The 16,805-nt window shown below is 37.5% G+C and overlaps 1 protein-coding gene and 1 non-coding gene across 3 annotated transcripts; both read right to left on the reverse strand.

Moving 5' to 3' along the window:
• Window positions 1-4,647: 4,647 nt before the first annotated feature.
• Window positions 4,648-16,612, reverse strand: PAK1IP1 (PAK1 interacting protein 1). Of its 2 annotated transcripts, none has more exons than XM_012753583.3 (10): window positions 16,463-16,612; window positions 14,216-14,378; window positions 11,065-11,185; window positions 10,915-10,989; window positions 10,066-10,118; window positions 8,598-8,743; window positions 8,409-8,506; window positions 6,426-6,525; window positions 5,275-5,398; window positions 4,648-5,121 (listed from the first exon to the last, which is right to left on the reverse strand). In XM_012753583.3, exons 1-10 carry the CDS (start codon window positions 16,544-16,546, stop codon window positions 4,916-4,918), a joined length of 1,170 nt encoding a protein of 389 aa, XP_012609037.1. In that variant the 5' UTR covers window positions 16,547-16,612; the 3' UTR covers window positions 4,648-4,915. The 2 variants fall into 2 exon arrangements, with proteins under 2 accessions (XP_012609037.1, XP_012609036.1); XM_012753582.3 differs by having other exon boundaries at window positions 14,216-14,381.
• LOC142876806 (small nucleolar RNA SNORA23) lies at window positions 8,975-9,154 on the reverse strand. The gene has a single exon (XR_012923623.1). It is a non-coding gene; the product is annotated as a small nucleolar RNA SNORA23 (small nucleolar RNA).
• Window positions 16,613-16,805: the final 193 nt, after the last annotated feature.

The following is a 16,805-nucleotide window of genomic DNA, read 5'->3' on the forward strand; positions in this document are numbered from 1 at the left end:
CTCCAAGCTGCAATCAAACCACACAGAAGTTAGGGTAGTGAACGGCTACAAAAATTTGACACCATGGAGATTCCAAGTTGTGTTACATTAACTTACCTAAAAATCCACAAGTTTCTATTCATCCCCTCTCAAAGTTAGGCTCACCTTTTATAACAATACCAAGCTCTATCACAGATTTTATCTCCTTTTTAAAAAAAAGATTTATTGATCATAGCTCACTATAACCTTGAACTCCTGGGCTCAAACAATCCTCCTGCCTCAGCCTCCTGAATAGCTGGACTACAGGCTCACAACACCACACCCAGGTAATTTATTTTAATTTTTGTAAAGACAGAGATTTGCTATGTTGCCCAGGCTTATATATATTTCACTCAACTGGTAAAATAATAAGACTAGTAGACTAAGAAGTTATGTATACACAATTCAATACTTATATCAACCCCTAAAAAAACACTACAAAGAGAAACATTCAAAAACATCATATAAATAAGCAAAAGTGGAATTATAAAAAAATGTTCCAGTAACTCACAGGAAAGCAGAAGAAAACAGAGAAAAGAAAAACAGTAAAAACAGAAAACAAAAAAGTCTTAGCATACTAATGACATTAAATGTAAATATCCTAAATACACCATTAAAAAACTGAGATTATCAAAATGGATTAAGGGATAGGACACAACTATGCACTGTGTACAAGAAACTCACTTCAAATATAAGAATGTAGGCAGGCTGAAAATAAAGAATAGAAAAAGATATATCATGCTAACAATCAAAAGAAAGGAATATCGACCAGGTGGGGTGGCTCACAACTGTGATCCTAGTACTTTGGGAGGCTGAGGCAGGAGGATCACTTGAGCCCAGGAGCTTGACATTGCAGTGAGCTATGATGATGCCACTGCACTCTAGCTCAGGCTATAGAGTGAGACCCTGTCTAAAAAAAAAAAAAAGAAAGGGAAGGGAGGAAGGGAAGGAAAGAAGGGAAGGGAGGAAAAAAAGGGAGAAAGGGAGGAAAGATATATTAGTATCAGATAAGGTATATATTAGTATCAGATATAATATTATATTAGTATCAGATAAGGTATACTTCAGAGCAAAGAAAATCACCAGAGATAAACAGGGACATTACATAATGATATAAGAGTTAATCCACCAAGAAGATAAAAATCCTAAATGTGTATCTATCCAACAATAGAGCTGCAAAAGATGTTAAGCAAAAACTGACAGAACTGAGAAAGTGACAAATCTACAGCTATTGAAATTGGAGATTTCAACTCCTCTCAACAATGACAGAACAAGTAGACAGAAAGAATACAGAAAAACCCAATAACACCATCAACCAACAGGATCTAACCAACATTGACGTATATGTCTGTCCTTATGCCAGTATGACACAGTCTTGGTTAGTATAGATTTGTAGTAAGTTTTGAAGTTGGGAAGAGTTGAGTCCTGCAACTTTGTTCTGTGAAGATTGTTTTAGCTATATGGTGTCCCTTGGATTTTTATATGAATTTTAGGATTAGTTTATCGATTTCTTCTGCAAAGAATTCAACTAGGATTTTGAAAGGGATTACATTGAACTGTAGGTCAATCTGGAGAATATAGAAATCTCAAAAATATTATCTTCTGATCCATAAGCACAGGAAATCTTTTCACTTATTTGGGTCTTCTTTCATTTCTTTCCACAATGACACCAAAAACACCAAGGGACATAAGAAGAAATAAACTTGACTTCATCAATATTAAAAACGTTGTGCCTCAATGGATAGTAACAAAAAAGTGAAGACAACTCATAGAATGGAAGGAATGCTTGCAAATCACATATCTGATAAGAGAGCTGTATCTAGAATATATAAAGAACTCTCACAAATCAATAGTAAAAAAACAAGCCACCCAATTTAAAAATGGGCACTATGTCTGGACAAACATTTTCCAAAGAAGATACAAAAATGGTGGCTAATAAGCACCTAATGGCTTATTAGCCACAAAATGGCTAATAAGAGGCTAATCATCATTAGCCATTAGGAAATGCAAATCAAAGCCACATTGAAATACTACTTCCCACCCACTAGAATGGCTGGAATATTTTTAGAGGGGAGGGCAGGAAGCCTGTTAATTAAACTGATAATGTTAGTGTAGTGTGAATTATGTCTCAAAGCGTTACGTACAAATAAATTGTGGGACGTAATGAAAGCAGTGCTGTGCACTAAGAGCAGGAAAGGAGGAAAAGCCTCACATCAATAATCCAAGCTCTCGTCTTAAGAACCTAGAAAAATTTGAGCACAAAAACCCTACAGCAAGAAGGGAAGAAGGAAGGAAATAATGAGAGCAGAAATCAACAAAATTGAAAGCAAAAAAACAGAGAAAGTCAATGAAACAAAGAGCTGGCTCTTTGAAAAGATCAATACAACTGACAAAGTTCTAGCAAGACTGACAAAGAGAGGCCACAAATTACCAAATCAGGAATGAAACAGGAGCTGTCACTACAGACAATGTAGGTAGGTATCAAAGGAACAAAGGAATCCTCCCCACAACTCTACACACATAATCTTAACTCTGACAAAATGGACTTGATCTGTGAAAAACACAAATTACTACAACTCACTCGATATGAAATAATCTGTCTGAATAGCCTTATACTTTAAGGAAAATGAATTCAAAATTTTAAAACTCCCCAAAAGAATCTCCAGACCCAAATAGTTTCACTGGAGATTTCTCTCAGATGTTTATAAAGAATTAACACTAACTCTACATGGTCTCTCCAGAAAATAGAAGAGGGAACACCTCCTACTTCATTGATACCAAAACCAGACAGAGTACATAAAAAGAAAACTACAGACCAATAGTCTTCATAAATACACAAAAATCCTTAACAACATATTAATAGATTTCAGCAATATATATAAAAATCATTATATACCATGACTAAGTGGAGTTTATTCTAGGAATGCAAGGCAAGTTCAATATTTAGACATGGTTCAATATTTAGAATTAATGTATCCACCTTACTAATAGACTAAAAAAGAAATATCACATGATAATGTCAATTGATGCAGGAAAAACATTTGACAAAATTCAACACTCATTCTTGATAACCACTCATGAGACAGAAATAGTAGGAACCTTCCTCAACTTGACAAAGTACAGTCAGCATTCAACTTAGTGGTAAAAGACAATGTTTTCCTTCTAAGATTAAGAAGGCAAAGATGTCTGTTTTCATCAGTCTTATTCAACATAGTGCCACACATTAAAAAGGCAAGAAAAGGAAATAAAATACACACACAACAAAAACCTATTTTCTATTTGCAGATGACATAATTGTCTACATTAAAAAATTTGAATTTCAACATTTATTAGATAGCTGAAGTATTCAAGACTGCCATACTGGCAAAAAGATAAACAAATAGATCAATAAAACACAATAGAGAACCGGCAATAGACCCACACAAATATGCCCAATTGATTTTTGACAAAGGTGCAAAATCATTTCAATGGAGGAAGGATAGTCTATAGTCTATAACAAGGTGCTATAGCAAGTGAACATCCATAGATAGGCAAGAAAATAAACCTTGACTTTAACCTCACACATTATATACACCCCAAATGGATCGCATACTAAATGTAAAATGTAAAACTCTATGAAAACTTTATTAAAAACTACTGAAAAACATCTTCAGGATCTAAGGCGAGGCAAAGATTTCTCAGACTTGATACCAAAAGTAAGATCCATGAAAAACTATGATAAACTAAACTTCACCAAAATTAAAAACTTTAGCTCTGTAAAAGACCCTGTTAAAAGAATAAAAAGATATGCCTCCAAGTGGGCAAAAATATGTGCAAATCACAATCTGACAAAGGTCAAGTTTCTAAAATATATAAAGAACTCTCAGCTGGGCACAGTGGCTCACACCTGTAATCCCAGTACTTTGGGAGGCTGAGGCAGAATTGCTCAAGGCCAGCAGTTTGAGATCACTGGGCAACACAGCTAGACACCATCTCTACAAAAAATTAGTTGAGTGTGGTGATGCATCCATGTAATCTCAGCTACTCAGGTTGAGGCAGAAGGACCGCTTGAGCCCAGGAGTTTAAGGCTGCAGTGAGCTATGATTGTGCCACTGCACGGCAGCCTGGGCAACGGAGTGAGACCCTGTCTCCAAAAAAACAAAGAAAGAAAAAATAATGTTTCAGGTAAGAAGAGATGAAAAGGTATTAATCAACAGGCTGGATTTAAGACTTATCTTTGTTAGAAGATTAACTAAGCGAATTTTTTTTTGATGCCTTGTAAGAGATAAAACACAAATCAAAAATATGCATCCACTGCTTGAAAGCAGGTTGGTTTAGAGAAGTTTGGCAATTTCTCATTAATCTAGATTAATGAGATTTAGAAAAAGCATATTTTAAAAAAGATTTAAGCATATCTTTGTTTCACACATGTATATTTAAGTTTGTCTTAATATACTTGCTGGCTTGGAAAATTTTTTTATACCTTGTTACTGAAATAAAATGTGCATTAAAATTACTACTTACCATTTGAAGAAGCCAAAGGAAGGCAATTTTTAAATTCTTCCTCCATTTAGGAGAAAAATTTGAAAAACGACTCTTTATCCACCTCTGGTAAAGAATGTGTTCAAGATTATATATTAAATTATAATATTTTGAGAAAGATCTTTATTTGTTTTGCCCAAAGTAAAAATTACATACTGTCCATTAATATGTCACTGACAAATAATAGTCTGTCAAAAGTACTTTTACCACTGTTTTAAAGAAAAAAAACACCTAAAAGTGGTTTTGTAAGATGTATATTTCTCCAAAAGAAATTCCTTGCTTTTATTCAGAAAAAAAATATTTAGGTGCTTTTTAAAAGAATGATTCCATCTAAAAACAATTTCTCTTAGGAGATATCTAGTATTGACTGCATCATTTATATTTTCTTCTTTTTTCTCTTCTTTTCTAACTTTTCTATCAATTTCCTCTTCTTGGTTGACACCAGGCTGTTTCCTTTTGTTGGTTTATTACTGTTAGCGGTTAAACCGCGTTTCTTTGCATTAGGTTTTGACTGCTTTTCTTCTTCCCGCACTGTGTCACCAGATTCCTTTTTGCTGATTTTGAACTGTTCTTCTTCACTTACTAAAACACAAGAGACAGTGCATTTAAAGACCATTTTTTCTCTTTGAATGAAATAAACACAGGCTAACAATAAAGTTATCTGGATCTCCTTCACTTCAACAATTTAAGAGACAACAGATTATTCAAATTTTCCAAATGACCAACTTCAATTACCAGGAGAAGGCTCTGCAGCTGAAGGCAGGCTTGCTTTCATGTCTGGCACTTTGTCTAGCCACACTCCAAGACAAGTCAGCCTGGCATTAGTGTTTACTTCACAGAGTAGAGATGGGGGAACTTTCTAAAAGAGGAAAGAAAAATTCATAATGTGAATTCTGAATATTTATTTTTCTATAATCAAGCCACCTTAATTTAAAATTTATTGTATTTTCTTATGTATAAAATATGATGTTTAGAAGCAATCTATAATCTTGATTCATAGCTGGTTTGACTATGTTGTTCACAGAGCCAATTTCTGAGAAGTATCAAGAAATTAAAAATTTTAAAGAAAGGGACCATGTCTTATTCATTTCTTTTGTTTAACAAAGAACCTTACACAGAATAAACATTCTACAAACCATATTCACAGAATGCTTATGAGAGAATAAAGAATAATAAGCCAACAGAGACTATAAAGAGACTACAGAAGGGTATTTTTTTTTCTTTGAGACAGAATCTCACTATGTTGCTTAGGCTAGAGTGCAGTGACCTCATCAAAGCTCACTGCAACCTCAAACTCCTGGGCTCAAGGGATTCTCTTGCCTCAGCCTTCTGAGTAGCTGGGACCACAGGGTGTGCTACCAAGCCCAGCTAATTTTTTTATTTTTTTATATTCTGTAGAGATGGGGTCTGGCTCTTGCTCAGGCTGGTCTTGACCTCCTGGCCTCAAGCAATCCACCCACCTCGGCCTCCCAGAGTGTTAGGATTATAGGCGTGAGCCATTGTGCCTGGCCAACAAAAGGGAATTTAATTGTTTAATTATCTGGCTCAAAATTATCATTAGTTCCATAACTGATCAGAAGCATCTAAATTATTTTTAGCAATGGCAGCATTTTTACCTAACATCTTTCAGAGAACCCCAATATACAAAAGAGAAGTAGAGCTTCTATGATTAAAAGAGCAGAGAGAAAGCTCTGGGATCCTCCCAGCTCAGACTCAAAACTGCCAACTCCAAAAGCAGCTCTGTGGGAACCCTAACTTTAAAACCATTAATATCAATCATAAATCATACCTGGAAAAGATTTAAATATCTATGTCTTATGACCCATTAAAAAAATTCTACTTCACTTAAAGTAATACTGATAGCAATACTGTGCTAACACACTGACCTTATCCTGCTTAAGCTTCCACATTTTGATGAAACCATCACTCGATGCTGTAACAATTACATGATGCTCTGAAATTTCAAAACTGAAAATGTCTTTTACCCTAGGATAGAAATATTAACACCATAAAAGACCTTTTCTTCAAAATAGTGCAATACTGTTATAAAACTTATACGCAGTCTTCTGCTTTTGTGAAGCTTCAAGTACTTCCAAAATGCTCAATGGCTAATGTCACAAAATACAACTTTGCTTCACATTCCTGTGAGTCATTTTCAGAGCCACAATACAAGATAAAATTGACTGTCAATCATATCTTAAGGAAAAGCTGAATAGATAATAGTAATTATAAATAATCAAGCTTATCACAACAGAAATAAAGATGTATAAAATAGCCCTTCACCTAAAGAAACTCCAAGTTCTGTAAGAAGAGAAAAGTAAGACAACAGAAACAATGTCATGCATCCTTTCCCTCACCTCCAGTTCCACTACCCCTAGTGTGATCCGCTTTCATTTTTCTTGCAGATCATGGAAGTAGCCTAATTGGCCTTTCTGCTTCCATTTTTGTCCCCTAACAATTTTTAAAAATGTAAATCAGATGATGTTACTTCTAGGCTTAAAACCCTATGAAACTGGGATCTGCTTTAAAATAACATGGGAGAGGAAGTCACTGGGGATATAGATGAAGTAAGACTGGCCATAAAATGATAGGTGCTGAAGCTGGTGATGGGTCTGTAAAGGTTGGCTCTTTAAACTGGTTCACCCACTTTTAAATTTTTCAATAATAAGAAGAAAAGAAAACAAAATCTAGTATAAAATCTAAACTCCCACAAGGCCATGCACTACTTGGCCCTACCATCCTCTTCCTTGCTCACCTCATCTAGTCACATAGGTCATCTATCTGTCCCTAAAATACACCCAGCTATTTCCTCCCTCAGGATCCCGGTGCCTACGGCTCTCTCTTTTCTATTTCCATCCTGTTATAATGATCTGCTTGTTTATAAACTGTTTTGTTGCCTCACTATAATATAAGAGCCACGTAAACACAAGCTCTTGCCTTTTTTGTTCATTATCAAACACCTACTGTAGTATTAATTTTTTTACAACAGATGCTCAACAAATACTTGTTGAATAAATACATGAATAAATGGCCAAATAGCCAAAGTTTTGTCAGTACATCTGGAATAGCCTTCCTTGAAGAATGTGTTTACTTCCTAATACAGGTCAAAAGTAAGGCTAAGGCTGTCCACTATGGTACTCTTGAGTATTTACAAAAACAGATTTTGTAAAACTTAACCATTATTTAGAAAATAAGAACTAAGACTTATGTGAGACATAGAACATGCAAACGTGACATGTTAAAATATAACTGTACCTTTTCCAGATCACCTTTTCCAAAATTATAACGGAAAAAGCTAAGTTATAAGAGAGACAGAACTGGGTTTGGATCCCAGCTCCATGACTTAAAAGTGGGGTGATCTAGGCCAAGTTACTTAACTACTTGAGACTCAGTATCTACCCCCTAGAAATGCAGTAACAGAATGGCACAAAACAGGAATTCAATAATATCATTTCATTTCTCCTGCAGGAAACAAAAAACATTACATGGAAAGGAGGAAGAAGTGGGCAAGGGGAATGAAGTAAAAGGACAAGAGTGGCCAGGGACAAAGCTCAAGACTGTTTAGTCTTTTATTTGATCAAGTATGCTTAACTGCAGGTCCCAAGTCTAACAGATTTATTTAAAAAATAAATATCCTATACAAAGAACTAGTCCTAATCACAATTTCACCACTTTTGCATTACTAAGGCCAGGAAGGTAACATTTTCTACCATCTTCTTAGACTCCAGATATCATATACTGTACCTATAGATATGTCTTATTATTTCTGCAGTTGTTCACAAAAACATATACTCTGATTTATGAAACTACCGCATATATCACATTTATTAAGATTCTACATATACATACACAGAGATTGGCAAAAATACCTGTTTTCATGGGCTTTAAATTCAGAGAGACATACAAGTGAATCACAGTCAAAAAACCTTACAGCTTCTTCATCTCCAGCCACTGCAAGGACAGAATCCTGAGAGAGAGAAAGAGTAATAATATCTAGAATGTCATCAACAATTTCAACCATCACCATAAAGTTCTATCACTGATTTCCGAGTACTCACTGAAAGAAATGTAACAGAAGAAATTCTTTTTTCATTTGTGATGGTGCCACTAATAGATGCAGTATTAAGCTGATAGATGTCTATTTTGTTCAGTATGACAACTATATATTTCTCTCCCCTTGGGGACCATTCCACTATGTGAGCATCTGAAGTTAAAAAAACAAAATTTATATTATGAATAAAACATAAAATGACCAGAGTAATAATAAAAATAGCAAATATATATACTTTGCATTTTCACATCCAATCTTTATAATACATGATGATACGTATTTTATGAGTTACATTTCATTTTTTTTTCCTTTTTTAAAAATGCAGTGTGTTACTATAGATACATTACACTAAATTCCTCCAAGCTCATCTCTATTCCTAGAGTTTTATGTGTAGGAATTTGGAGGCTGGCCAGTGGCAGATGTGTCAGAAAAGACAACACTAGACCAGGACTATGATCCCAAGTTACTCTTTGGCTGCATGATGACTGTGTGGATAGCAAGATCTGAATGCAAAACATGGATACTGCTAGCAAACATAGATGAAAACTATGCACACATTACAAAAGCCATTTAAGTTACATTTTAGATAATAATCTGAGTTCAAAAAATCATTAAAGGTTGTATCGACACCACCCACATCTAAAATGGAAAAAAAGTAACCTAAAACATTTGGTCTCAGAGTTAACCACCATCATGCAGGGAAATAAATGTGTATATGCACACAAATAAAAATGTTTACCTATACATTCACATTCAAGTAATTATAAAATATATAGGTTAAAAATCCCTTATCTGAAATGCATGGGACCAAAAGTACTTTGGATTTCAGATTTTTTCAGATTTTGGAACATTTGCCTACACACAATGAGATATCTGGAGGATAAGTCCCAAAAGTATAAACAATAAATTCATTTGTTTCATATACACCATATACACATAGTCTGAAGGTAATTTTACACACTATTTTTAATAGTTTTGTACAAAAAACAAAGTTTTGACTGTGTGGTTTTTTTTTTTTTTTTTTTTGAGACAGAGTCTTGCTTTCTTGCCTAGGCTAGAGTGAGTGCCGTGGTGTCAGCCTAGCTCACAGCAACCTCAAACTCCTGGGCTCAAGCGATCCTCCTGCCTCAGCCTCCCGAGTAGCTGGGACTACAGGCATGCGCCACCATGCCCGGCTGATTTTTATATTATATACATTAGTTGGCCAATTAATTTCTTTCTATTTTTATGGTAGAGACGGGGTCTTGCTCAGGCTGGTTTCGAACTCCTGACCTTGAGCAATCCGCCCGCCTTGGCCTCCCAGAGTGCTAGGATTACAGGCGTGAGCCACCGCGCCCGGCCTTGACTGTGTTTTGATTGTGATTCATCACATGAGGTCAGGTGTGTAATTTTCCACTTGTGGCGTCATGATAGTGGCTTAAGAAGTTTCGGATTTTTGAGCGTCTTGCATTTTCAAATTAAACGAAAATACTCACTTTGTTTTATATTTTTTATGAATGCTGATCTTCCTTCCACAAGATTCCATGTTCTGCAAAACAGGAAGCTTGCTTATAGCATGATCATCAATTAACTTTCACTAAGTGTAAAAAAGCATAATGAAGACATACTCAAATGACAATTTTGCTAAATATGGGCTATTCAAACAAACTGCCATCCTTTGTGTAGCAATATCTTGAATTATGTATTTATTTATTTTTGAGACAGAGTCTCACTCTGCGACCCCAGGTGGACTACAGTGGCATCATCATAGCTCATTGCAACATCAAACTCCTAGGCTCAAGTTATCCTACCTCAGCCTCCCAAGTAGCTGGGACGACAGGTGTACAAGATGACACTGGCCAAATTTTCTATTTTTAGTAGAGATAAAGTCTCACTCTTGCTCAAGCTGGTCTGGAACTCCTGCGCTCAAGCAATCCTCCCGCCTTGGCCTCCCACAGTGCTAGGATTACAGGCATGAGGCACCACGCCTGTCCTTGAAATATTTATTATCAAGCAGGATTAAAGCTCCTTCTGTTCCCATACCCCTTTAATATGTTGTATCCAATGTATTTTCAAAAGATTTCCCCTCCTAAAACATTTCTCTTGAGGACCATCCTCCTCTTCACTTGACAGCTTACAATGACTGTGATATAAGTGCATGTGTGAATATAGAGCTTATCTCTTTTATCCTACCATTATGAAAAGTCTGACTAGCTTTCTACCTTTGCCTTATATCACAGTATCTTTAAATGGTTGAGAGCTGTGAAACAATACAGAAATAGTATCTAAGTATTGCAGCAAAAGATACACCTTAATAAAGATTCTTTTGGGTGTTAATGACTTACCTTAAGGTCTTATCTGTACCAACAGACAGGGCCAACTTGCCAGATGGGTGAATAGAAAGGAAGGTCACGTGTCCTCTAAAATGAAACCAACAGTTAGCTCCCAACTTGACGAGCACATTGACAATGTCAATGGGAAGGAGCTAGACTCACTTGTGAGCTTTAATTGACTTGAGGCATTCCCATTTCTTTGCATCCCAGACACAGATGAGTCCGTCTTCTGCTCCACTGATCAGGTGCCTGCTGCCATAGAATTTCAAGCAAGTTATTGTGCCTATGGAAAAACCAAGACAGGCTATTTCAGAGAGTTTCTTTAGTTGTAGATTTAGATTTGAACTAATCAGTTCACTTTCTTGCTTTACTTACCTCTTTATAATTATAAATTTTGGACATGGCTAGCTAGAATACTTTGAGCAGAAGTCAAACAAAACTAACCAGCTAATCTGGGGAACAAACCAAGATGACTTCCACTTTCTAAACAGTTGAGTTAGCCACCCGACCAGCCACAATCCAATCACTATCACTACAAAGATATTTTGACTAAATTTATACACACTTAACATTCACTGTCAGAAGAATTTATTCAAACAATTAAATAAAATGTTATTCTCTTCAACTATGCTCTCTAGAATCTCCTTCCCACATTTAACAAACTTTCCTACATCTTTTCAACTTCCTCACAAAACATCCTACTCCCCGCTCCACCAAAATGAAGGCTTGGCTCTCTGATGAATTTCCCCTATGGCTCAAGTATTAAAAGGCTGGACAAGGGTGAGGTGATGGAAGAATCCAGCATTCTCGCAGCTCTCCAAAGTAGTCCCTACCTTTACACCTTTGCCCTAAAGTAAAGTTCCCTATTCCTTTGGAATCTGTGTCACCCAGCTTCACTGCCCTACCGCTCAGGGGTCAGCAAACTACTGCCTGCTGGCCAAATCTGGTCGGTGGCCTATTTTTATAAAATACAGTTTTACTGGAAAATAGGCACACTCATTAGTCAGTTACAGAAATGTTTACGGCTGCTTATGCACCACAACGACACCACTGAGTAATTGTAACAGAGACCATAATGCCCACAAAATCTAAATATATACTATTTGGTCCTTTACAGAATATGGGTCATTTTCCATCTATACACTGCCTAGTCAGTCCTTTGCACTAGCCTTTATATTGAAAGAACCAAAGCTCTTTGATGAATTATTTTAGACACAACAAAAGTATGTGGGCTTATGTACCACCTTCTTCTCAAAGTGGGAGCCATTAGCCCCCATCTTTGCTCATGTTTTCATCTTCCTATTATCTTCTTACTTTGGAAAGTTTGCTTTTCCACATCTGCTTCCTAGAAAAAGAATTTATTACCAACTGTTAGAAAAACAGGACTTATACAAGGAATGGAAGAAACCAAGAATTCTACTTCATTCAAACACCACTTAAAGTCCTCCTACTAATTAAGTCCTTTTTTCATTGTTCAACACTTGCACAAATGGGTTTGAACAGATCAGATTTCACTTATTTCTTCCATGCTTCAGGGAGAGAGAAGCCTCCTTTGTATGAACTGGAATTGGGAGACAGAGGGGAAAAGGAATGTTGAAATCACTCAAAACATAGCTTTTGATGAAGAGCAAGACACCTGTCAAAGTAGCTAAGGACTGTCTGCTATGTGTTCCTCCAAAATTCACATGCTGAGCCTTAGTCACCAGTGTGGTAGTACTAAGAGGTGGGGCCTTTTAGGGGGTGAAGACTTTAAGTCATGAGATGTGGGGCGCGGTGACAACGCCATTACAAGATGGCGCCGATTTCCGGTGGCCCGCCTGTAGTAAACAAGTTCAGCGCATGCGCAGAGTAAGTCCTGGCCCGTTCTATAAGTATGCATATGAAGGATCTTAGCTTGGCCTATCAGTAATAACCCTCGCGCGCTTTTAACCTATCCCCATCACTTCCCTCCTTCCTTAGAGTATATAAGTGTGTGAGAGCTTGTGCTCAGCGTCTTCCGCATCATGTAAGTCTAAAGGGAACCCCATTAAAGCACGGTCAGAAGAACTCCAGTTGCCACGTCTTCCTTGCTGGCGAGGCGGGCGCGACAATGAGACTTTAAGTCGCCTTTATACGAGTCTGAGGGAGCTCCCTGATCCTTCCACCATGTGAGGACTCAGCACCAAGGCATCATCTATGGAACAGAGAGCAGACCCTAACCAGACACTGAAATCTGCCAGCACCTTCATCTCAAACTTCCCAGCCTCCAGAACTGCTAGAAATAAATGTCTAACATTTATAAATTATCCAGTCTAAGATATTTTGTTATGGCAAGCTAAATGGACTAAGACAACATCTAATAAAAGGGAGCCATTTAGCACTAAAATCACCAAAATCCTGAATTCCCTTGTAACTCAATCCTTCTACTACACACACTAAGTAACTTTGCTCTCTCTACAGAAATGTCTGTGGCTTATTGCTAAAGAAACTCAAAAAACACTGCAAACTGATTCTACTCAATCCATAGCCTCCAACTTCAAAGGGGCATGTCATCCTCAGTCCTCTTGCTTATTCTTAACCAGCACCTCTCCCATATCCAAACTGCCAGCACTTTCCTCAAGCCACACCACTCATATGCTCGCTCAGTCACTCTAACTCTTCCAATTCAATCCCTATGTGCCTTCTCACAAGGACTCCAGAATCTGGTCCCATCTACCTCTGCGTGGCACAACCTACTCCAATGTAACCTTCTCATAATACAGAACTGCTTAGTTTCCCATGCACACGAGTGGCTAAAAACACAGGCTCTAGACCTGGGTTCAAGTTCTATTAATAGTTCCACTGTTTTGTGACCTTAGGCAAGTCATGCAACATCTTTGAACCTAAGTGTTCCCATCTATGAACTAGAGATATAACAGTACCTTCTTGCCAAACTGAGGGGTACATAATATACCCTCAATAAAGTTAGATATTGTTATGATACTGCTCCTTGTACTCCTCACACTGCGTGCTCTGCCTGGAATGCCCTTTCTCCCTCCTTGCAAACTTCACCTGGCTAACAACTGACATTTCTTTTAAGATAATTCAGATGTCATTTTAAACAAGGTTTCAGTGAAACCTCATTCCAATCCTTCCAGCCCCCAAGTGAGTTAACTGTCTCCTTTCTGTCTACCAATTCTAACTGCGAGTAACCTGAGGGCAAGGATTTTTTTTTTTTCATTTCTGTATCTCCTAGCACAGAATCTGCTAGAAAACACTTAATGAATTGTTCAACTGAAGTCAAATTGTAAAGTATACCTCCACATTACTACCTTAAAGAATACAATTTTCTTACCATTGTGATGCACTAGAGCCCCATGCTCTATCTTCTTTTTCATGTCATAAATGTGAATTGTTTCATCTTTGCTTCCAGTGACTACAAAACGACTATTTACAGCTATTGCTGACAAGGAGGCAGTGTGGGCATGGTGAGTGAAGTCAGCCACAGGAGACCATTTCTGCTAAAGAGTAAAATGTACAATCAATTGCCACAGTCACACCACAGCTCTCCAGAAACAGGTAAGTGGTTCCACAATCCATGAAAACTACCAATGGATCCTCCAAATGGAGAAAAATCTATGCAATTATGTGTAGACTAAAACAAACAAGAATCTGAAAATTGAATAAGGAAGGTAAACCAAAGAGGTAGGAAGGCAATACTGGGTATTGTATTTTGGAACCCAGCAATGGAGTCTGGACTAGAGAGACTTCTAGAACCCACCCAAATCTTTAAGTCTTTAATATTATTTACTTGTATGTGAAACTTCCACATCATTTACTCTTTCAAATGTTCAAATTTGTATGTGAATTTATTCATTTAAATAATGAGTGCCTACCACTTGCTTGCCACTATTTCTGGTAATTGATATATAGCAGTAGATAAAAGATAAAAGTCCCTACTGTAATGGAGCTTCCATGCCAGTGGGAGAGACAAAATAAATATGATGTCATATAGAAGTACGTACCGTGATAAGATAAAGTAAACAGAGTAAGGGTTAAGAGTAAGGGTAAGAGCTTCCATTAGTACAAACATAAGCCCTAGAGAATCACCAGGAATTCTATGCTTATTGCCATGTGACTTTTGGATTGGGCAGTGTGACTGGATGAGTGCAAAGAATGACAGCAAAACAAACCAAAGAAAGAAAAAACCCACCAAACTCCTCTGAACACACTTAAAATTTGTTACTGCAAATTAAGTCCCGAGTAACTACAGCAACAAACAGTCCTTCCATCAATTAGGACCAAGGGAGCCTCTTTTGTGTCAAGGCACACATTCCTGAAGAGCTGCTAGAGCCCTAAATCTAAGAATACCCTTTGTTAATTCATGATGCAAAAGTAATGTTGGTTATTGAGGCTACTGTCTAGATTTAGAAGCAGTATTCGGTAATGGTTAAGAGCTTCAAGTGCCAGAGACACCAGGGGTCCCTGACATCTTGCGTCAGCTCTGCCAATTATTAGCTGTGTATCCTTGAGCAGTCAATTAACCTATCTATGAAAAACTCTCATCTGAAAATTGAGAATAACTGTATCTGTCTCAAAGGGTTGCTGTGAAGTGTATTATGTGTAAGTAATTTTACTACCAAAAAACCAAATTCAATAATATCATCCTTGAATATTCAAAACATGTCACCTTTCAGCCAAAGGCCAAAAGAGGATAAATAACTAGAGTAGAAAACAAAATTAAAAAAAAAAAAAAAACTATTAGTCAAGTCATATACTTCCAATTTTCTGGCTAATTCCAGACTGACATGTTGACTTCTTTAAAACGAAGCACTGTACTAAGATATAATTTCTAGTAGGTACCTAGAATTGCTTAGGGAATAAAACAGTACCTGGCTAGAAGTTAGGAGACCAGATTTCTAACCCTGGGTATAGTACTATCTACCTATTTGACTACTGGCAATTAACCTTTTTATTCACACATCTAGTAAAAATTTTTATCGTATTCTGCTGTAAATTTTCTCCATGTATTGTCTTCTCAGTCCTACACCCCTTATGTCGGGAACGTCCGTACAAGATCCATACCTCCGGCATCTTTGCACTTGCATCGCCGAGCCCACAGTTCTCAATTAATAATAAACCAATTAGTATCATTTCCTTCACCTAAGAGAGGTTTATCCTAATCTAGCTCTAATGTTTTGTAAAACTCCAGGACAGAAACTCAGCAAAATAGCGAATTGTTCTTTCCTTAAACGCTGAATACCTACACTGGCAGTCAACTTATGGGAGCAACCCTTAAATCCGTATCTATGACTCTTTCGTCCGTGTGGATAAATGTCCGCTACCTTCGTGCCCTGTGGACTTTTTGTCTACTATAATAGGCAAACATTATTATCTCATTTTGGTAAAATGCCTATCCCGTGTTTTAAACGGTTTAAATAGATGCTATAGATGCTGAGTCCCCTGAGTTTGATTCGTCAATTAATCCGGAGATATCAGAGGGAGAGCAGCAGGCGCTCCAATGTTCACCTCTGCGGTGTGGGAACCAAACCTGACAGTCCCTGTCCCGCCTCCGACGGTGTCTCGGCGCGGGGCATCTCACCTCGAGGTCGCCGCTCGCCGCGGGCTCCGGGTGTACAGTGAATCCAAAAAGGACCTGCTCGTAACAACCAGCGACCAGCTCCATGCAGCTGCGCACGTGCCCCTTGGAGAGCTCCACCTACAGGAGACGACTGAACCGGATGCAAAAACACACAAAAACGGGGTGGGGGAGGCGGGTCCTTCCTTCGTCGGCGCACAAAGTACACGTCATGACCGTAGGGCTGTCTTTTAGGCGCCTTATTATTAGCTGTGGAAACAGTTTCACTGCTTGGAGAGCACATGTACTTTCAAAGAGGAGAATAAGGGAGGGCGCTATATGAGGAAGTTCCCATTGCAAAGAGAAA

This window comes from Microcebus murinus, chromosome 15 (assembly GCF_040939455.1).
Source record: "Microcebus murinus isolate Inina chromosome 15, M.murinus_Inina_mat1.0, whole genome shotgun sequence".
Taxonomy (NCBI): domain Eukaryota; kingdom Metazoa; phylum Chordata; class Mammalia; order Primates; family Cheirogaleidae; genus Microcebus; species Microcebus murinus.

Excerpts from the sequence above, each read along its gene's own strand:
- PAK1IP1 (XM_012753582.3), bottom strand. The coding sequence starts at position 16,546 with ATGGAGCTGGTCGCTGGTTGTTACGAGCAGGTCCTTTTTGGATTCACT. Across the intron at positions 10,990-11,064 it reads AAGTCAATTAAAGCTCACAA|AGGACACGTGACCTTCCTTT; the intron begins GTGAGTCTAGCT and ends GTTTCATTTTAG. Across the intron at positions 5,122-5,274 it reads AGCTGCAGAGCCTTCTCCTG|TAAGTGAAGAAGAACAGTTC; the intron begins GTAATTGAAGTT and ends CTTGTGTTTTAG.